This window comes from Salvelinus namaycush, unplaced genomic scaffold (genome assembly GCF_016432855.1).
Source record: "Salvelinus namaycush isolate Seneca unplaced genomic scaffold, SaNama_1.0 Scaffold33, whole genome shotgun sequence".
Taxonomy (NCBI): domain Eukaryota; kingdom Metazoa; phylum Chordata; class Actinopteri; order Salmoniformes; family Salmonidae; genus Salvelinus; species Salvelinus namaycush.
The window spans coordinates 260,100-281,793 of NW_024060230.1; the positions used below are offsets into that span (position 1 = coordinate 260,100).

Consider the following 21,694-nt stretch of genomic DNA (forward strand, 5'->3'; position numbering starts at 1 on the left):
TCCTGATTCATACTGTATGACTCCAAACATCACTAAGGTCCTGATTCATACTGTATGACTCTAAACATCACTAAGGTCCTGATTCATACTGTATGACTCCAAACATCACTAAGGTCCTGATTCATACTGTATGACTCCAAACATCACTAAGGTCCTGATTCATACTATATGACTCTAAACATCACTAAGGTCCTGATTCATACTGTATGACTCCAAACATCACTAAGGTCCTGATTCATACTATATGACTCTAAACATCACTAAGGTCCTGATTCATACTGTATGACGCCAAACATCAATAAACTTTCTTCAGTTCTTTCAGAGGATCAGTATTACGTTTCTCTCTCTCTCTCTGTCTGTCTGTTCTGCCAAAGGATCAGTAGTAACATCTACAAGTCTTTCTCTCTCCTTTATCTCTGTAGTGGATGGTCTACTCTGTTAGAGGATCAGTATCTCTCTCCCTCCTTTATCTCCATGGTGGATGGTCTACTCTGTTAGAGGATCAGTCCAGGTGTGCAGTGTGTCACCAGGTGCTGAGGGATCCAGTCTCTATCACCTGTGGACACAGGTTCTGCAGACAGTGCATCACCAGATACTGGGAGAAACCTGCTCCTTCAGGAGACTATGACTGTCCTCAGTGTAGAAAGAGATCCAGAACACGTCCTGTACTACAGCACCTGAGTGAACCTGATGATGCAAGAGGCTCTGAAAACAGTAATACCACTTGCACATGTGTGCTAAGTCAATACCTCAATATGATTTACAGTAGTTAACTACAATCACTTGAGATAATATAAGTTACTGTAGTTGTGGAAGGCCCACATTTCATCCTGTCAATGAATGTGTCTGATACACGTCCTTTTTACTCTTCCCTCTTAGTGGATGACAGCCTGCAGAGAGCCATAGTAAACCACAAAGACAGTCTGAAAAGGAGGTATGAATGTGTGAAAGAAGGCAAGGAAAAAGCAGGGAATCAAACTCCCCTCAACAGGATTTACACAGAGCTCTACATCACAGAAGGAGAGAGTGAAGGGGTTAACAATGAACATGAGGTGTGGCAGCTAGAGACAGCATCCAGGACACCAACCTCACATGACACAGCAATCCACTGCAATGACATCTTTAAACCCTTACCTGGCCAAGAGAGAAGCATCAGAACCGTGCTGACGAAGGGCATCGCTGGCATCGGAAAAACTGTCTCTGTGCAGAAGTTCATCCTAGACTGGGCTGAAGGGAAGGCAAACCAAGATGTGGATATCATATTTGTGCTTCCTTTCCGGGAGCTGAACTTGATCAAAGATCTCCAGTACAGTCTTCTCAGACTTTTAAATGACTTCCACACAGAACTAGACATAGACAATGCAAAGAAACTCACTGCCTGTAAAGCTATGTTCATCTTTGATGGTTTGGATGAAAGCAGACTTCCATTGGATTTCCAGCGCAACGAAACAGTGTCTGATGTCACCCAGACATCATCTGTTGATGTTCTGCTGACAAACCTCATCAAGGGGAATCTGCTTCCCTCTGCTCTCCTATGGATAACCTCCCGACCAGCAGCAACCAATCAGATCCCCCCTAAGTGTGTTGACCAGGTGACAGAGGTACGAGGGTTCAATGACCCACAGAAGGAGGAGTACTTCAGGAAGAGATTCAGTGATGAGGACCTGGCCAGCAGAATCATCTCACACATAAAGAAATCAAGGAGCCTCCACATCATGTGTCACATGCCAGTGTTCTGTTGGATTTCTGCAATAGTCCTTGAACACATGTTGAGTACAGACAAGAGGAGAGAGATGCCCACGACTCTGACTGAGATGTCCATACACTTCCTGCTCATGCAGACCAGCCTGACGAACCAGAAGTATCATGGAAGAGATGAGATGGATCAAGAGGAGCTCATGGAGTCAGATAAGGAAATTCTTCTGAAGCTGGGGAAGCTGGCGTTTGAAAATCTGGAGAAGGGTAACCTCATGTTCTATGGAGAAGACCTGAAAGAGTGTGGCATTGATGTCAAAGAAGCCTCAGTGTACTCAGGATTGTGCACACAAATCTTTAAAGAAGAATCTGTGTTATTTCAGAGAATGGTGTACTGCTTTGTTCATCTGAGCATTCAGGAGTTTCTCTCAGCTGTCTACATGTACCATTGTTACACAACCAAGAACATGGATGAACTGAAGCCCTTCCTCAAGAGAAAGTCTAGAGCTGCGTCTGAAGAGCTAACCTTGGATGAGCTGCTGAAGAATACCGTGGATAAAGCCTTGGAGAGTAAGAATGGACACCTGGACCTTTTTGTCCGCTTCCTTCATGGCATGTCACTGGAGTCCAATCAGAAACTCCTACGAGGTCTGGTGACACAGACAGAAAGCAGTCCAGAGAGCGTCCAGAAAACGATCCGATCCCTTAAGGTGATGCAGAGGAAGAACATCTCCCCTGAGAGGTGCATCAATCTCTTCCACTGTCTGATAGAGATGAAAGACCATTCAGTACAGGAGGAAATCCAAGAGTACTTGAGGTCAGAGGACAGATCCAAAAATCTCTCCCTTGCTCAGTGTTCAGCGCTGGCCTACATGCTGCAGATATCAGAGGAGGTTCTGGATGTGTTTGACCTGAAGGAATACAAGACATCAGAGGAGGGTCGTAGGAGACTGCTCCCAGCTGTAAGAGGCTGCAGGAAAGCTCTGTAAGTATTCATGTAAATAAAGCACACCAAAATAAACTCTTAAACTATAATTAAAACTGATTAAAAAAAAAAAAAAGTTGTTGCGGGCCTCCCTAGTGGCACTGCATCACTACAGATCCTGGTTTGATCCCAGGCTGTGTCGCAGCCGGCCGCGACCTTAGAGACCCATGAGGTGGCGCACAATTGGCCCAGTGTCATCTGGGTTAGGGGAGGGTTTGGCCGGCCGATGGGTCCTTGTCCCATCGTGCTCTAGCGACTCCTTGTGGCAGGCCTGGCGCAGTGCACGCTGACTTTGGTCGCCAGTTGTACGGTGTTTCCTCCGACACATTGGTGTGGGCTGGCTTCCGGGTTAAGCGAGCAGTGTGTAAGAAGCAATGCGGCTTAGCAGGGTCGTGTTTCGGAGGATGCACGGCTCTCAACCTTCGCCTCTCCCGAGTCCGTATGGGAGTTGCAGCAATGGGACAAGACTGTAACTACCAATTGAATACCACGAAATTGGGAAGAAAAATGGGTGAAAAAATAAATACAATTAACAAAAAAAGAAGACAATTTAAATTAAATTAAATTGCCGCATCAAGCCGTGTATCACGTTTTAAGATATGACCCAAATGCAGACAAGGTTGAAGAAACAAATGTATTCCTATAACAGGGCAATGCAAACGACAGGTCAAGGCAGGCAGGGGTCAATAATCCAGAGAGGGTGTAAAGGTACAGGACGGCAGTCAGGGTCAGGTCAGGCAGAGGTCGGTAATCCGGAGTAGTGGGGAAAAGGTACAGGATGGCAGACAGGGTCAGGTCAGGCAGGAATGGTCGAAACTGGGGAAAAAACGAAACTATAGGAAGGACAGGAGCAAGGGAAAAGAGCTGGTAGGTCTGACGAACAAAAAGAACTGGCAACAGACAGAGAACACAGGTATAAATACACAGGGGATAATGGGGAGATGGGCAACAAGCACAGAGACAGGTGAAACAGATCAGGACGTGACACCATGTATGAATGGTGTACACATTAGTCGTGCACTGGTAACTGTGTAAGGAAGGGAAGCTAAACGTACCGTTATAATAACTTGTCTGTCATGGTATTTACTCTGTGTTGACAGACTCACTGACTGTGAACTCACAGACACATCCTGTGAAGTGTTGGTCCCAGCTCTCAGTTCAAACTCCTCACACCTGAGAGAGCTGGATCTGAGTAACAATGACCTGAAGGATTCTGGAGTGAAGCTCCTCTCTGCTGGACTGGGGAATCCCCACTGTCAACTGGAGACTCTGAGGTCAGTGTTATTTTACTTGATCAGCAAGTGATAATTGTTCAGTACATCCATGTGTTGCTAATATAATAATGGGCCTTAATTGAGTGACTTATTTAAACTCACAGCCTGTAAAGCTATGTTCATCGTGGATGGTTTGGAGTCTATACCTGACGTTGTGTTGCTCTAATTAAACCTGGAGTCTATACCTGACGTTGTGTTGCTCTAATTAAACCTGGAGTCTATACCTGACATTGTGTTGCTCTAATTAAACCTGGAGTCTATACCTGACATTGTGTTGCTCTAATTACACCTGGAGTACGTTGTGTTGCTGTAATTAAACCTGGAGTCTATACCTGATGTTGTGTAGCTCTAATTAAACCTGGAGTCTATACCTGACATTGTGTTGCTCTAATTAAACCTGGAGTCTATACCTGATGTGTTGCTCTAACTAAACCTGGAGTCTATACCTGATGTGTTGCTCTAATTAAACCTGGAGTCTATACCTGACATTGTGTAGCTCTAATTAAACTTGGAGTCTATACCTGATGTTGTTAATTAAACCTGGAGTCTATGTTGTGTTGCTCTAATTAAACCTGGAGTCTATAATTGATGTTGTGTTGCTCCAATTAAACCTGGAGTCTATACCTGACATTGTGTAGCTCTAATTAAACCTGGAGTCTATACCTGACATTGTGTAGCTCTAATTAAACCTGGAGTCTATACCTGACGTTGTGTTGCTCTAATTAAACCTGGAGTCTATACCTGACATTGTGTTGCTCTAATTAAACCTGGAGTCTATACCTGATGTTGTTAATTAAACCTGGAGTCTATGTTGTGTTGCTCTAATTAAACCTGGAGTCTATACCTGATGTTGTGTTGCTCCAATTAAACATGGAGTCTATACCTGATGTTGTGTTGCTCCAATTAAACCTGGAGTCTATACCTGATGTTGTGTAGCTCTAATTAAACCTGGAGTCTATACCTGACGTTGTGTTGCTCTAATTAAACCTGGAGTCTATACCTGACATTGTGTTGCTCTAATTAAACCTGGAGTCTATACCTGACATTGTGTTGCTCTAACTAAACCTGGAGTCTATACCTGATTATTCTTGAACAAATTATAATTCAAACTGATCAAATAAAGTTGTATGCTCAGTGTTCACATTAGTCATGCACGGTAACAGTGTTAGCAGGGAAAGCTAAGCGTAACATAATACAACCTGTCTGTCATGGTATTTACTCTGTTGGCAGACTCACTGACTGTGAACTCACAGACACATCCTGTGAAGTGTTGGTCCCAGTTCTCAGCTCAAACCCCTCACACCTGAGAGAGCTGGATCTGAGTAACAATGACCTGAAGGATTCAGGAGTGAAGCTCCTCTCTGCTGGACTGGGGAATCCCCACTGTCAACTGGAGACTCTGAGGTCAGTATTCCTGTAGTTGGTCAACAAGTGAGAACCTTTTATTAGATCCAAATGTAATGGTTTTATATTAAACTGTTTACTCTGTATTTACAGACTCACTGGCTGTAAACTCACAGACACATCCTGTGAAGTTTTGGCCTCAGTTCTCAGCTCAAACCCCTCACACCTGAGAGAGCTGGATCTGAGTAACAATGACCTGAAGGATTCAGGAGTGAAGCTCCTCTCTGCTGGACTGGGGAATCCCCACTGTCAACTGGAGACTCTGAGGTCAGTATTCCTGTAGTTGGTCAACAAGTGATAACTGTTCACCAGATCCACATGTGTTTATAAAGTTTGTAAATCTGCAATCCACTCCCTTTGACTGACAATAAAGCTGCCACTTTCTTTTCACCATCAAAAAATAGAAGTTTTAAATCATGTTCAACTCTGCAGGTTGTCGCTCTGTGGAGTCCAAGAGGAAGGCTTTGATTCTCTGGTCTCAGCTCTGAGGTCAAACCCTTCACACCTGAGAGAGCTGGACCTGAGCTACAATCACCCAGGAGACTCAGGAGTCAGACTGCTCTCTGCTGGACTGGAGGATCCACACTGCAGACTGGAGAAACTCAAGTATGTAGAGGGTTTGTTTTAATCTGTGTTGATGATTGACATACTGTAATAAAGCTTGAGACCACCTGAGTGGAGAGACAGGTACTGGTAGATCAGAGTAGACCACCTGAGTGGAGAGACAGGTACTGTTGATCAGAGTAGACCACCTGAGTGGAGGGACAGGTACTGTTGATCAGAGTAGACCACCTGAGTGGAGGGACAGGTACTGTTGATCAGAGTAGACCACCTGAGTGGAGGGACAGGTACTGGTAGACCACCTGAGTGGAGGGACAGGTACTGTTGATCAGAGTAGACCCACCTGAGTGGAGGGACAGGTACTGTTGATCAGAGTAGACCCACCTGAGTGGAGGGACAGGTACTGTTGATCAGAGTAGACCACCTGAGTGGAGGGACAGGTACTGTTGATCAGAGTAGACCACCTGAGTGGAGGGACAGGTACTGGTAGACCACCTGAGTGGATGGACAGGTACTGTTAGATCAGAGTAGACCACCTGAGTGGAGGGACAGGTACTGTTGATCAGAGTAGACCCACCTGAGTGGAGGGACAGGTACTGGTAGATCAGAGTAGACCACCTGAGTGGAGGGACAGGTACTGTTGATCAGAGTAGACCACCTGAGTGGAGGGACAGGTACTGTTAGATCAGAGTAGACCACCTGAGTGGAGGAACAGGTACTGTTAGATCAGAGTAGACCACCTGAGTGGAGGGACAGGTACTGTTAGATCAGAGTAGACCTGAGTGGAGGGACAGGTACTAGTAGACCACCTGAGTGGAGGGACAGGTACTGGTAGATCAGAGTAGACCACCTGAGTGGAGGGACAGGTACTGTTGATCAGAGTAGACCACCTGAGTGGAGGGACAGGTACTGTTGATCAGAGTAGACCACCTGAGTGGAGGGACAGGTACTGTTGATCAGAGTAGACCACCTGAGTGGAGGGACAGGTACTGTTGATCAGAGTAGACCACCTGAGTGGAGGGACAGGTACTGGTAGACCACCTGAGTGGAGGGACAGGTACTGTTAATCAGAGTAGACCACCTGAGTGGATGGACAGGTACTGTTAGATCAGAGTAGACCACCTGAGTGGAGGGACAGGTACTGTTGATCAGAGTAGACCACCTGAGTGGAGGGACAGGTACTGTTGATCAGAGTAGACCACCTGAGTGGAGGGACAGGTACTGTTAGATCAGAGTAGACCACCTGAGTGGAGGGACAGGTACTAGTAGACCACCTGAGTGGAGGGACAGGTACTGTTAGATCAGAGTAGACCACCTGAGTGGAGGGACAGGTACTGTTAGATCAGAGTAGACCACCTGAGTGGAGGGACAGGTACTGTTAGATCAGAGTAGACCACCTGAGTGGAGGGACAGGTACTGGTAGACCACCTGAGTGGAGGGACAGGTACTGTTGATCAGAGTAGACCACCTGAGTGGAGGGACAGGTACTGTTGATCAGAGTAGACCACCTGAGTGGAGGGACAGGTACTGTTGATCAGAGTAGACCTCCTGAGTGGAGGGACAGGTACTGGTAGATCAGAGTAGACCACCTGAGTGGAGGGACAGGTACTGTTAGATCAGAGTAGACCACCTGAGTGGAGGGACAGGTACTGGTAGATCAGAGTAGACCTGAGTGGAGGGACAGGTACTGGTAGATCAGAGTAGACCTCCTGAGTGGAGGGACAGGTACTGGTAGATCAGAGTAGACCACCTGAGTGGAGGGACAGGTACTGTTGATCAGAGTAGACCCACCTGAGTGGAGGGACAGGTACTGTTGATCAGAGTAGACCACCTGAGTGGAGGGACAGGTACTGGTAGATCAGAGTAGACCACATGAGTGGAGGGACAGGTACTGGTAGACCACCTGAGTGGAGGGACAGGTACTGTTAGATCAAAGTAGACCACCTGAGTGGAGGGACAGGTACTGTTAGATCAGAGTAGACCACCTGAGTGGAGGGACAGGTACTGTTGATCAGAGTAGACCACCTGAGTGGAGAGACAGGTACTGTTGATCAGAGTAGACCACCTGAGTGGAGGGACAGGTACTGGTAGATCAGAGTAGACCACCTGAGTGGAGGGACAGGTACTGTTGATCAGAGTAGACCACCTGAGTGGAGGGACAGGTACTGGTAGATCAGAGTAGACCACCTGAGTGGAGGGACAGGTACTGTTAGATCAGAGTAGACCTCCTGAGTGGATGGACAGGTACTGTTGATCAGAGTAGACCACCTGAGTGGAGGGACAGGTACTGGTAGACCACCTGAGTGGAGGGACAGGTACTGGTAGACCACCTGAGTGGAGGGACAGGTACTGTTGATCAGAGTAGACCACCTGAGTGGAGGGACATGTGCTGGTAGACCTCCTGAGTGGAGGGACAGGTACTGTTGATCAGAGTAGCATAGTACTATCACCATCTTTGTATTAAACAGTATGGGCCGGCGTCAGAGGTCTGAACACACAAACCACAACCTGAGAAAAACATTTAGATACAGTACTTTATTACATTCAAGTTCATAGGATAACGTGGATAAGATGTTGCCCATTAAATGTCAAATAAAAAATGTTATATTCCAAATGCCTGTTTTGCAGAATCATTTTTATGAGCGTTTATGTCCGCTTGTTTTCATGTTGTCTTTTTGGTCTCGTTCGCTCCTTCTTTGCTGTGCACCTTCCCATTTTCACCAGAGATCTGTATAATGGGTATAACCAGATAATATTTGTGAAATGCTTGATAGAGTATGTGATGTAAACTGTTTATGAACAAACAAAGTAAAAACTCAAATAGACGTCTAGAAAAAGATCAAACCAAGTTTATTCACCCACTGGGTCAAACAACTGCAAAGACAAAGCATGATTACACAAGCTCATATATTTATATCCTCCTACTAGGCGGAGTCAACTCCTTGCACATCTAGACAGCCAATACATCTCTGTTGCTAGGCAGGAACTTAAGTGGTTCTGTCACTGGTGTAGTCACGGCCCTGTCTGATGCTAGAACCTTTGTGGGAGTTGAAGTGTATGCATGTGAGAGATAGGACTGTAGTAGGAGGGTCGTTGGGGTGGGCCTCTCTGGCACCCCTCCCAGAGGTATCTTCTCACTTCATCTGTTGACTTGACCTCGAGCTGAATTACTCACTCCTCCCTAGTTCCTCAGCTGGCCTGCCTTATCAGGAACTGAAAGTGTTGCCTGTAGACTCCCTCCCTAGGAACAGAATATGAACTTTCTGGACTTCCCCTTGTCTTTCTGGACTTCCCCACTCAGTACCTTTCCATACACCAAATTCTTATCCACCCATTAACCCCAACATGTAATCAGTAAGTTCTAGTATGGTAACTTGAATAAGTATATTTTTAAGCTAAAATCCAACAGTCCTTCCTTTTTGAATAGTAACTCCATACTGTTCAATATTATACAAACTTTGAAATGACTTATAAATGAACAGAAAATAAAATATGATTAATATTCTCATCAAAAAGAAAGGAGGACCAAGGCACTCTTCATATAATTAATTAAAATGCCTTTATTAGTATGGCATGTTCAATAGAAACAAAGTTTTAAAAAACGACGTGTTTCGGCTGCATGGCCTTCATCAACAAAATTGATTGGACACACCTAGTAAGCAATACTACACACATTAAAAGGTGAAATACTGTAGCTATGTTATCATAAAAATACAACTCCAAGCTAGAAGTATCAGAACACTTAGAAAGGTAGTTCTAACCTTATATGACTGGGAGAAGTGTCAAGAATAAGAAAGCAATATATTCCATAGTACACTACAACACAGCAAAACATGAACAACAACAGTCTATACATAGCTGAGGGCAATTGAGCAAAATGTCCTCTAGATAACAGCAAATGGAGCTACAGTATTTCACCTTTTAATGTGTGTAGTATTGCTTACTAGGTGTGTCCAATCAATTTTGTAACCACTCCCTCTTCCAATTAGGGCTAATTGGAAAAGCTGTTTAAAAGAGGACATTGTATTCCTTTTTTTTTTTTGTACTCCCTGACGAAGGCCATGCAGCCGAAACGCGTCGGTTTTTAAAACTTTGTTTCTATTGAACATGCCATACTAATAAAGGCATTTTAATTAATTATATGAAGAGTGCCTTGGTCCTCCTTTCTTTGTGATGACCAATTTACCCCTTTTTACCAAAGAGCACCTTCTGTTTACCAAAATATACTATTGTGTACCTTATTAGCGCTTCCCTTCCTCCCTCTTTCTACATGATTAATATTCTGTTGATTTGTATGTTTATACCTTCAAGACTTATGGCCTCTGACTCTGTAATCTTCTTCCATGGCTTAATCTTCCATGGTTTTATAATCACACTATACACACTCTTACTCCACCCCCCCCTTTTCTGCCATTACCCCTCCTGTTGTACAACTGATAATGACATTTCAGCTGGAGCTTTTGACTTTCTCTTCCTCCTTCGGGTTCCTGAGAGAGTGATAGACAAAGACTTGAAAAACAAAAGAAAACACCAAATATGACAAGTGTTAGTAATGCGTTAAGCTATGCATAATCATACAGTGCATTCAGAAAGTATTCAGACCCCTTGACTTTTTCCAGATTTTGTTACATTACAGCCTTATTCTAAAATGGATTAAAAAGAAAATCCCTGATCAATCTACACACAATACCCCATAATGACAAAGCAAAAACACTTTTCTAATTTTTTGCAAGTTTATAAAAATACAAAACTGAAATATCACATTTCCATAAGTATTCATACCCATTACTCAGTACTTTGTTGAAGCACCTTTGGCAGTGATTACAGCCTCGAGTCTTCTTGGGTATGACGCTACAAGCTTGGCACACCTGTATTTGGGGAGTGTCTCCCATTCTTCTTTGCAGATCCTGCCAATGCTCTGTCAGGTTGGATGGGGAGCGATGCTTCAGAGCTATTTTCAGGTCTCTCCAGAGATGTTCGATCGGGTTCAAGTCCGGGCTCTGGCAGGGCCACTCAAGGACATTCAGAGACTTGTCCTGAAGCCACTCCTGCATTGTCTTGGCTGTGTGCTTAGGCTTGTTGGAAGGTGAACCTTCACCCCAGTCTGAGGTCCTGAGCACTCTGGAGCAGGTCTTCGTCAAGGATCTCTCTGTACTTTGCTCTGTTCAACTTTCCCTCAATCCTGACTAGTCTCCCAAAAAACATCCCCACAGCATGATACTGCACCACCATTCTTCACCGTAGAGATGGTGCCAGGTTTCCTCCAGACGTGACGCTTGGCGTTCAGGCAAAAGAGTTCAATCTTGGTTTCATCAGACCAGAGACTAATTAAGAATGATGGTGGCCACTGTGTTCTTGGGGACCTTCAATGCTGCAGCAATTTTTTGGTACCCTTCCCCAGATCTGTGCCTCGAGACAATCCTGTCTCAGAGCTATACAGACAATTCCTTCTACCTCATGGCTTGGTTTTTGCTCTGACATGCACTGTCAACTGTGGGACTATATATAGACAGGTGTGTGCCTTTCCAAACCATGTCCAATCAATTGAATTTACCACAGGTGGACTCATTTACATTTACATTTACATTTAAGTCATTTAGCAGATGCTCTTATCCAGAGCGACTTACAAATTGGACTTAAATTGGACTCCAATCAAGTTGTAGAAACATCTCAAGGATGATCAATGGAAACAGGATGCACCTGAGCTCAATTTAGAGTCTCACAGCAAAGGGTTTCAATACTTATGTAAATAATATTATTTCTGTTTTATATTTTTTATATATTTGCAAGAATTTAAAAAACCTGTTTTTGTTTTGTCATTATGGAGTATTGTGTGTAGATTGAGGATTTTTATTAATTTAATCAATTTTAGAACAAGGCTGTAACGTAATAATATTTGGAAAAAGTCAAGAGGTCTGAATACTTTCCGAATGCATGTATATGGCAAAAACCAAAGTTTGATAACATGACGATTCCAACTCTCCCGTAGCCTGACTCTATACCTTTGGGATACTGTTCTGCTGGGGTCCACAAAAATGAAGGCTCTATACAAGAGGTCAACCGATTATGATTTTTCAACGCCGATACCGATTGTTGGAGGACAAAAAAAGCCGATACCGATTAATAGGTCGATTTTATTTAAAAAAATATATATTTATATATATATATATATATATATATATATATATATATATATATATCATACACATATACACACACACATTTTTGTAATAATGACAATTGCAACAATACTGAATGAACAATGAACACTTTTATTTTAACTTAATATAATACATAAATACACACACACACACACACACAGCTCTGAAGTGACAATGATACTGAAGAGTCTGCTTAGGAGACAAATACGCTCAACTGTTTGAATAAAAATAGAGTTTAAGTTACCTGTGATGAATGTTGAAAACAAAAACTTTAATTTCTATATGCAGGAAATCCTATTTTAATAATGGGCATGGTAAGAATTGACGACCAAAGTGCGAGTCATAATTCCCATGACACCTTCTAGCAAAATCTGAAAAGCGGTTCCTTCATTTATTCCATAGGATATTTTTAGATTCACTTAAAATAAGGTCTGTGTTTCGTGTAGGCTTACACAACCTTGCCAATTTTATAACTGTGTAGATATCAACAAGGTAACTCTGATCAATATTGGCTAAATATAAGCGAAGATACATTTTTTTGTAGAGTGGATTTATGAAAATATGTTGACAAACGTTACCTTATCCTAGTGAGATTTACACGGGTATCAAAACGTCGAGGCGGTTTAAGCCTGCACGAAACACAGACCTTATTTGAAGTAGATCAAGACATTCTCTATGGAAGACATGAACGGTAAAATAACGAAGGAACCCCTTTCAAATTCAGCTGCAAGTTATTACAGGAATTATAACGCGTCGACTATTTCTCTCTAAACCATATACCTTTGACTAATCCGGAAACTATCACCTCGAAAACAAAACGTTTATTCCGTTCCGTATTTTATCTAATGGGTGGCATCCATGAGTCTAAATATTCCTGTTACATTGCACAACCTTCAATGTTATGTCATAATTACGTAAAATTCTGGCAAATTAGTTCGCAAAGAGCCAGGCGGCCCAAACTGTTGCATATACCCTGACTTTGCGTGCAATGAACGCAAGAGAAATGACACAATTTCACCTGGTTAATATTGCCTGCTAACCTGGATTTCTTTTAGCTAAATATGCAGGTTTCAAAAATATATACTTGTGTATTGATTTTAAGAAAGGCATTGATGTTTATGGTTAAGTACACATTGGAGCAATGACAGTCATTGATTGATTGTTTTTTATAAGATAAGTTTAATGCTAGCTAGCAATTTACCTTAGCTTACTGCATTCGCGGCACAGGCAGGCTCCTCGTGGAGTGCAATGTAATCAGTGTTAGAGCATTGGACTAGTTAACTGTAAGGTTGCAAGATTGGATCCCCCGAGCTGACAAGGTTAAAAATCTGTCGTTCTGCCTGTTCCTAGGCCGTCATTGAAAATAAGAATGTGTTCTTAACTGACTTGCCTAGTTAAATAAAGATTAAATAAAAGTGTAAATAAATAAATAAATAGGCAAATCGGCGCCCAAAAGTACCGATTTCCGATTGTTATGAAAACTTGAAATCGGCCCCGATTTAATCGGCCATTCCGATTAATCGGTCGACCTCTACTCTATACTTATACCCAGACTTTCCCCTCAGGCTGCCGGTTTTACATGTGTTCGGACGCGATGTCATCCTCACTTCGCCTCTGTTTTCCCAGACAAACCCTCCCCCCTCCTGAGTGAGTCTAGGATGTACAATGAATCTCTGTGGCTAGGCAGGTGGTGCTATCGTCCCAGCCAGAGTCCAGAGCCTTTGGTGCTCCTCCACACATGTCCATCTCTTATCAGTAGGGAGTATACATTATTGCACCTTGCCTCAGTCCATTGTTAATTACCTGGACTCATAAACAGAGCTATTTGAGAATAAGCAACCCATTCCTACTCAAGTGAATATCATGATGCAAAACGTAGAGAGAATACAATAATATAAAACAGTGAAGCGATAAGACAGTGTTGTAGGGCAATAGTTCACAATCTATAGTATTACCTCTATCATATGACTCCTATCTCACCCTTAGGGAGATCATTCCATCTAACCCATAATACGTTCATCACTACTGCAAGGCCAATTATATAGTTATAAACATACTAAAACTTGCTCAAGTCAATTAGTCAGTTTCCAACAGTCCCTCATCTGGAACAATGATCACTCACATGTTCCACGCCACCTAGAATACATATTGACTTGAACAGGGAAGAGAGCGAATACGTGTTTAATCATTTCACACCACCTTTGATGAGAAGGAGATTGGGGCAAAGACCGTCCATCCGATCTGTTCTATGACAATGGGACGCTAGATCTTCACTGGGCTCTATGAACATTTGTTCCCTGTTGGATATCCCTCTCACTTCTACCCAGTCTTTCCCGATCATCAAAGACAGCTCACTAGCACCCTCTCCTTCATCCTCATCCTCAGGTGTCAAAGCAAGACTCAGACTACGAGCCTTGTAAGTAATTAATTGGACCGTATCGTCCAGAAAGCCATATGTATTAATGCGCTTTAACATTAGGATTCTGATGGCATCTTAAAACAAAGCCCATAGTATCAATGTTCCAATAATGGTTAGCCCAAGCTACAATCTAGTGGGTTTTCTGATAACCTCCCTCTCAGAGGTCAGGAAAAGATCACGTTTCCTCGGAAGAACCCTCCCTAGACTCACTGGGTTCTTACAAATATTTAATTGGTTTTAGAAACCACCTGCAGGATGAGCAGTGCAACCCCCCTCACTTTGTCCTCACAGTTTAAGAGCAGTGCAACCTCCCTCACTTTGTCCTCACAGTTTAAGAGCAGTGCAACCCCCCTCACTTTGTCCTCACAGTTTAAGAGCAGTGCAACCCCCCTCACTTTGTCCTCACAGTTTAAGAGCAGTGCAACCTCCCTCACTTTGTCCTCACAGTTTAAGAGCAGTGCAACCTCCCTCACTTTGTCCTCACAGTTTAAGAGCAGTGCAACCTCCCTCACTTTGTCCTCTCCTCACAGTTTAAGAGCAGTGCAACCTCCCTCACTTTGTGCTCTCCTCACAGTTTAAGAGCAGTGCAACCTCCCTCACTTTGTCCTCACAGTTTAAGAGCAGTGCAACCCCCCTCACTTTGTCCTCACAGTTTAAGAGCAGTGCAACCTCCCTCACTTTGTCCTCACAGTTTAAGAGCAGTGCTCTGTCTCTCCTTCTCGCCTTTCCGAATCATTAGAACTGTTGATAAATTATCCAAACCAAATTTAGTTCTTCACGTTGAGTCTATCAGGACTATCACTCAAATTTAAGACCCTCAACTTAGTACACACCGACACTGTCAGAATGTACATTTACAGACGGGGGGAAATATATACAGTACCAGTCAAAAGTTTGTACAAATATACTCATTCCAGGGTTATTCTTTATTTTTTACTATTTTCTACATTGAAATAACACATATGGAATCATGTAGTAATAAAAAAAGTGTTAAACAAATCAAAATATATTTAGGGTGCAAAGCTGTCATCAAGGCAAAGGGTGGCTACTTTGAAGAATCTCAAATATAAAATATATTTTGATTTGTTTAACACTTTTTTGATTACTACATGATTCCATATGTGTTATTTCATAGTTTTGATGTCTTCGCTATTATTCTGTAAAAATAAGCTAATAAGCTATTCTTCCAAGCTAGAATCTAACAAAACAGACGGGTGTACTTTCTTGGGGACCTGAAAATTGACTGGTTTTCATCAAGCTGTCCACAATTTGTTTTATTTAACCAGGCAAGTCAGTAAAGAACAAATTCTTCTTTACAATGACGGCCTAGGAACTGCCTTGTTCAGGGGCAGAACAACAGATTTTTACCTTGTCAGCTCAGGATTTGATCTAGCAACATTTCAGTTACTGGCCCAACGCTCTAACCACTAGGCTACCTGCCGCTCATGAGGAAGTTTCTCACTGTAACCAGTGCCTGTAATCTGGTTCTGGCTATTAATCAACCTACCGTGGTGTTTACAAACACTACAGAAACTATATCATCCACATGTATTGATCACATGTTTACTAATACTGTAGAACTTTGTTCTAAAGCTGTATCCGTACCCATTGGATGCAGTGATCACAATATAGTGGCTATATCCAGGAAAGCCAAAGTTCCAACAGCTGGGCCTAAAATAGTTTATAAGAGATCATACGAAAGAGTTACCTGTGACTCTTATGTGGATGATGTTAAACATATTTGTGGGTCTGATGTGATTAGTAAGGAGCTTCCAGATGCTGCACTTGATGACATTGCTTCTTCCGATTATTGATAAACATTGACCTGTTAAGAAACGGACTGTTAGAACTGTTGAGGCTCCATGGATTGATGAGGAATTTTAAAACTGTATGGCTAATAAGTCTGGCTGCACATCTGACTGGCTGATATAGTGCAAATTGAGAAATGATGTGACTAAACTCAACAAGAAGAAAAATATACTGTATTATGAAGCCAAGATCAATGATATAAAGATTGATGGGGAAACAACTTTGGAGTACTTTGAATGACATAATGGGCAGAAAGACAAATTCAACTCCATCTTTCATCGAATCAGATGGCTTATTCGTCACAACCATTTGATGTTGCCAATTATTTTAATGATTACTTCATTGGCAAAGTGGGCAAACTTAGGCAGGAAATGCCAACAACAAACAGTGAGCCATCGTATTCATGCATAAAAAAAAACGAATAAAATGTGTAAAAAACCCCCCAGCATTGTAAGTTTTAATTTTGTAAAGTTAGTGTGGGAGAGGTGGATAAAAAACTAGCAATATTGTTATACTTCTAGCATTGACAACGTGTATGCAAAGCTACAGAGGATGGTAGCTGACTATATAGCCACTCCTGTCAGTCATATTTGTCCTGAGGCCTGGTGGGTAGCCAAAGTCATTCTACCCAAGAATGGTAAAGCGGCCTTTACTGGTAATGTCTTTTTTGTTATGTGTCAGATCCCAGTAAGGCTATCGCCATTGGCGTCAGCTAAGAGCCAATTTATCCTTGATCTGAAAATGTGGTCGGAGACTCCATATGGAGGGTCTGATGCAATTGTGGAGCCTCCGGAGGCTCGCCGAGGCCAAATTGAGCTCCGTACCGCATCGCTATGCCAAATTTTGTAACAATGCAGAGGGCTCCGTATAGCTCTGCATTGACATGATTGGTTGACGGTAGGGGGGGGCGGGAGGTCCTGTATAAACAAGCTCACTTCCATGACAACTCCCTTCACAACAGCTCTGCGCTGCTCGTCGAAACGCAAGAAGTATGAATGCCCTGACTTTTGCACAGGCCGTGTCACTGTAAATGTTGCACGGCCAATGCAGACATCGGATTGACCGTGTATCGCCTTTAAAGGCCTCATCTTGCTTCAGTTCAGCTGGCAGCTAACCAAAGTTTGCTAGGCGAACCAAACGAGTGGCAATAGTACTGTTTGTCCATTTTGAGACTCCGTAGCCTCAAAGTAGTCAGAATTAACGTAAAATAACTCAAATCTGCCATACATTTTTACGTTTTTGCAGAGGAGATCTTAGTCGCGCAGTTTTACATCTAACTACGATGTTTGGTGCAGTATTTCTCAATGAACAGATGTCAACAAAGACTTTATTGAAGAATTCCTACAGTTGACCAATCATGGACAAAGGGGAGTACAGTCGTGGCCAAAAGTTTTGAGAATGACACAAATATTAATTTTCACAAGGTCTGCTGCCTCAGTTTGTATGATGGCAATTTGCATATACTCCAGAATGTTATGAAGAGTGATCCGATGAATTGCAAAGTCCCTCTGCAAATGAACTGAATCCCCAAAAAACATTTCCACTGCATTTCAGCCCTGCCACAAAAGGAGGCTTCAGGACGCCCAAGAAAATCCAGCAAGCGCCAGGACCTTCTCCTAAAGTTGATTCAGCTGCGGGATCGGGGCACCACCAGTACAGAGCTTGCTCAGGAATGGCAGCAGGCAGGTGTGAGTGCATCTGCACGCACAGTGAGGTGAAGACTTTTGGAGGATGGCCTGGTGTCAAGAAGGGCAGCAAAGAAGCCACTTCTCTCCAGGAAAAACATCAGGGACAGACTGATATTCTGCAAAAGGTACAGGGATTGGACTGCTGAGGACTGGGGTAAAGTCATTTTCTCTGATGAATCCCCTTTCCGATTGTTTGGGGCATCCGGAAAAAAGCTTGTCCGGAGAAGACAAGGTGAGCGCTACCATCAGTCCTGTGTCATGCCAACAGTAAAGCATCCTGAGGCCATTCATGTGTGGGGTTGCTTCTCAGCCAAGGGAGTGGGCTCACTCACAATTTTGGCTAAGAACACAGCCATGAATAAAGAATGGTACCAACACATCCTCCGAGAGCAACTTCTCCCAACCATCCAGGAACAGTTTGGTGACGAACAATGCCTTTTCCAACATGATGGAGCACCTTGCCATAAGGCAAAAGTGATAACTAAGTGGCTCGGGGAACAAAACATCGATATTTTGGGTCCATGGCCAGGAAACTCCCCAGACCTTAATCCCATTGAGAACTTGTGGTCAATCCTCAAGAGGCGGGTGGACAAACAAAAAACCCAAAAATCTGACAAACTCCAAGCATTGATTATGCAAGAATGCCCAGAAGTTAATTGACAGCATGCCAGGGCGGATTGCAGAGGTCTTGAAAAAGAAGGGTCAACACTGCAAATATTGACTCTTTGCATCAACTTCATATAATTGTCAATAAAAGCCTTTGACACTTATGAAATGCTTGTAATTATACTTCAGTATTCTATAGTAACATCTGACAAAAATATCTAAAGACACTGAACCAGCAAACTTTGTGAAAATGTATATTTGTGTCATTCTCAAAACTTCTACGTCTGTAGACTTTGGCTCCCGAACTTAGGCTTGTGTACCCGAACAGCTATAAAAAAAAAACTTACCGAAGTCCGTCACCGCCCCCCAAAAAAAACAATGTTGTCATAATATATGCACAAACTCTTCTGAACTGTTTCGACTGGGAAGCAGATGCTTTAATGGGACGCCTTAATGGGAATCCAAATAAAAATGTCTGCCTGTGTGTGTTCGTTTGTGTGCGAGTGTGTACATTTACTGTCTGTTCTCCGGCTCCCCTCACAGTGTGGAACCTGGTGGAGTGGAAACAATCGAACCTTGGCCTAAAAAATGTGAGTGTTGACTGTTGTGAAGAATTAGCTTGTTATTATTCAGTCTTATTTCAAGATGATTCAAATAAATATATTGTTTCAGAGCTTGATAAGTGAGTTATGCATGTGTGGTTACACACTAATAGGACTTCACTTTGTTGTGGTTATATTTTGATGTGTGTTTTATATGACCATAGAGTATATGCCTTTAGAAATGATTCATACCCGTTGACTTATTCCCCATTTTGTTGTGCCACAGCCTGAATTCAAAATTGATTAAAAAAATAACCTAATGACAAAGTGAAAACATGCTTTTAGAAATGTTTGCAAATTTATTGAAAATTAAATACAGAAATATTTAATTTACATAAGTATTCACACCCCTGAGTCAATACTTTGTAGAAGCACCTGTCACGCCCTGACCTTCGAGAGCCTTTTTATTTCTCTATTTGGTTAGGTCAGGGTGTGATTTGGGTGGGCATTCTAGTTTTTCTATTTCTTCGTTGGCCGGGTAGGGTTCCCAATCAGAGGCAGCTGTCTATCGTTGTCTTTGATTGGGGATCCTACTTAGGCAGCCTTTCCCACCTTTAGTTTATAAGATCTTGTTTTTGTACTGCTGCTTTCCAGCCCTACAGAACTGTGTGTGTCGTTTTGTATTTGTTGTTTTTTCGGTGTCATCAAAGAAAGATGTACGCCTACGACGCTGCACCTTGGTCCGATCCTTCTATCGACGAACGTAACAGCCTATATACCTGGATTGTGCAACATTTGCCCATTATTCTTTTCAATAGTCTTTGAGCTCTGTCAAATTGGTTGTTGATCATTGCTAGACAACCATTTTCAGGTCATGCCATAGATTTTCAAGTAGATTTCAGTAAAAACTGTAACTCAGTCACCCAGGAACATTCACTGTTTTCTTGGTAAGCAAGTCCAGTGTAGATTTGCCCTTGTGTTTTAGGTTATTGAATTAATCTCCCAGTGTCTGGTGGAAAGCACACTGAACCAGGTTTTCCTCTAGGATTTATCTTTTCATTTAATTAATTTGTAAAAAAAAAATTAAAAATAAATAAATAATTAAACCATTGACATTGTGTTATTGTGTATAGGCTGTTGGATTCGGCTAAACTTTGAACATTGAGATATTAAAGACATGATAGATCAGATGCATAGTATATAAAGGAGTGAGAAGTTAATGGTTCTTTGTAGAAAGAGAGAGTGGCTATGAAATGTGCTGGATGGACTGGAGGGAGTCACGGGAGTGTGATAGGAGAGGACATCTGTGGATTAGGGGAAGGAGGGGTTGAGGTCAGGAGGTCAGATCCCCTGAAGGGAGTAATAAGGGTTTAGTATCCTGTTACTCTCTTCCTGTGGAACCAGAAGATGTAAGGATTGGAGAGAAGGAGGAGTGTCTAAAGTGGAGTATATATACTTGTAATGGAGGGAACATGTCTGTCTGAATACAGCTGTGTCGGTCCTTTGGGAAGAATTAAATTTGGTTAAGCTTCTCTTGCGTCCGTGAATTATTTACTCTGAAAGAAATTTACCTAACAAGGCCATTGACAAAAAAATCTCAATTTAATCAATTTTGAATTCAGGCTGTAACAATAAAATGTAGAGCAAGTCAAGGGGTGTGAATACTTTCTGAAAGTACTGATCATTAAGTCTTAAATTAACTTTATACGAAGATTTACAATATATTGTGTCTTGGTGTCCCCCATCAGATGACTGTGATCTCACACTGGACCCAAACACAGCAAACGAACAGCTCTCTCTGTCTGAGGACAACAGAAAGGCGACACGTAGGAGAGACAAGCAGCTGTATCCCGATCACCCAGAGAGATTTGAGATCTGGAAACAGGTGCTGTGTAGAGAGGGTCTGACTGGGTGCTGTTACTGGGAGGTAGAGTGGAGTGGGAGAGGGGCTTACATAGCAGTGACATATAAAGGAATCAGCAGAAAAGGAGTGGGTAATGACTGTGTGTTTGGATTAAATGACAAGTCCTGGACTCTGCTCTGCTGTGAGAACCGTTATACTGCCTGGCACAATAATAACTCCAATACCATAGCCGTTCCCTCCTCCAGCTCCAACAGAGTAGGAGTATATCTGGACTGGCCAGCCGGCACTCTGTCCTTCTACAGAGTCTCCTCTGACACACTGACCCACCTGTACACATTCACCTCCACATTCACTGAGCCCCTCTATCCAGGGTTTAGGTTTTACTATGACACCTCAGTGTCCCTGTGTCAGGTGTAGGGCTGACCCCATTTAGTCGACTGGTCGATTGTTTGGTCGATAGGCTGTTGGTCAGCCAAGATTTATATATATAAAAATGTTATGGCACGTGAGACAGCTGTTTGATTGACTTATCCATTGTGGATGTCGCAGGGATGGAACACCTTGTTATTTCACCTTTATTTAACCAGGTAGGCCAGTTGAGAACAAGTTCTCATTTACAAATGCGACCTGGCCAAGATAAAGCAAAGCAGTGCGACAGAAACAACAACATAGAGTTACACATAAAC

The 21,694-nt window shown here is 42.7% G+C and overlaps 3 protein-coding genes across 3 annotated transcripts in view; 2 read left to right on the forward strand and 1 right to left on the reverse strand.

The window, feature by feature from the left end:
• The window catches only part of LOC120040153 (ATP synthase subunit d, mitochondrial-like), a 272,738-nt gene that overhangs the window by 112,318 nt on the left and 138,726 nt on the right, over positions 1 to 21,694 (reverse strand). The gene's annotated exons all lie outside the window — the stretch shown is intronic.
• The window catches only part of LOC120040150, a 284,372-nt gene that overhangs the window by 88,021 nt on the left and 174,657 nt on the right, over positions 1 to 21,694 (forward strand). The gene's annotated exons all lie outside the window — the stretch shown is intronic.
• On the forward strand, positions 483 to 21,667 carry LOC120040154 (NACHT, LRR and PYD domains-containing protein 12-like). Its single transcript, XM_038985404.1, has 8 exons — positions 483 to 714; positions 880 to 2,680; positions 3,781 to 3,954; positions 5,185 to 5,358; positions 5,452 to 5,625; positions 5,791 to 5,964; positions 19,146 to 19,192; positions 20,893 to 21,667. Coding segments are annotated over exons 1-8 (3,078 nt in total). The 5' UTR covers positions 483 to 713; the 3' UTR covers positions 21,426 to 21,667.

Excerpts from the sequence above, each read along its gene's own strand:
- LOC120040154 (XM_038985404.1), top strand. Across the intron at positions 5,626-5,790 it reads TGTCAACTGGAGACTCTGAG|GTTGTCGCTCTGTGGAGTCC; the intron begins GTCAGTATTCCT and ends TCAACTCTGCAG. Across the intron at positions 5,965-19,145 it reads TGCAGACTGGAGAAACTCAA|TGTGGAACCTGGTGGAGTGG; the intron begins GTATGTAGAGGG and ends CTCCCCTCACAG.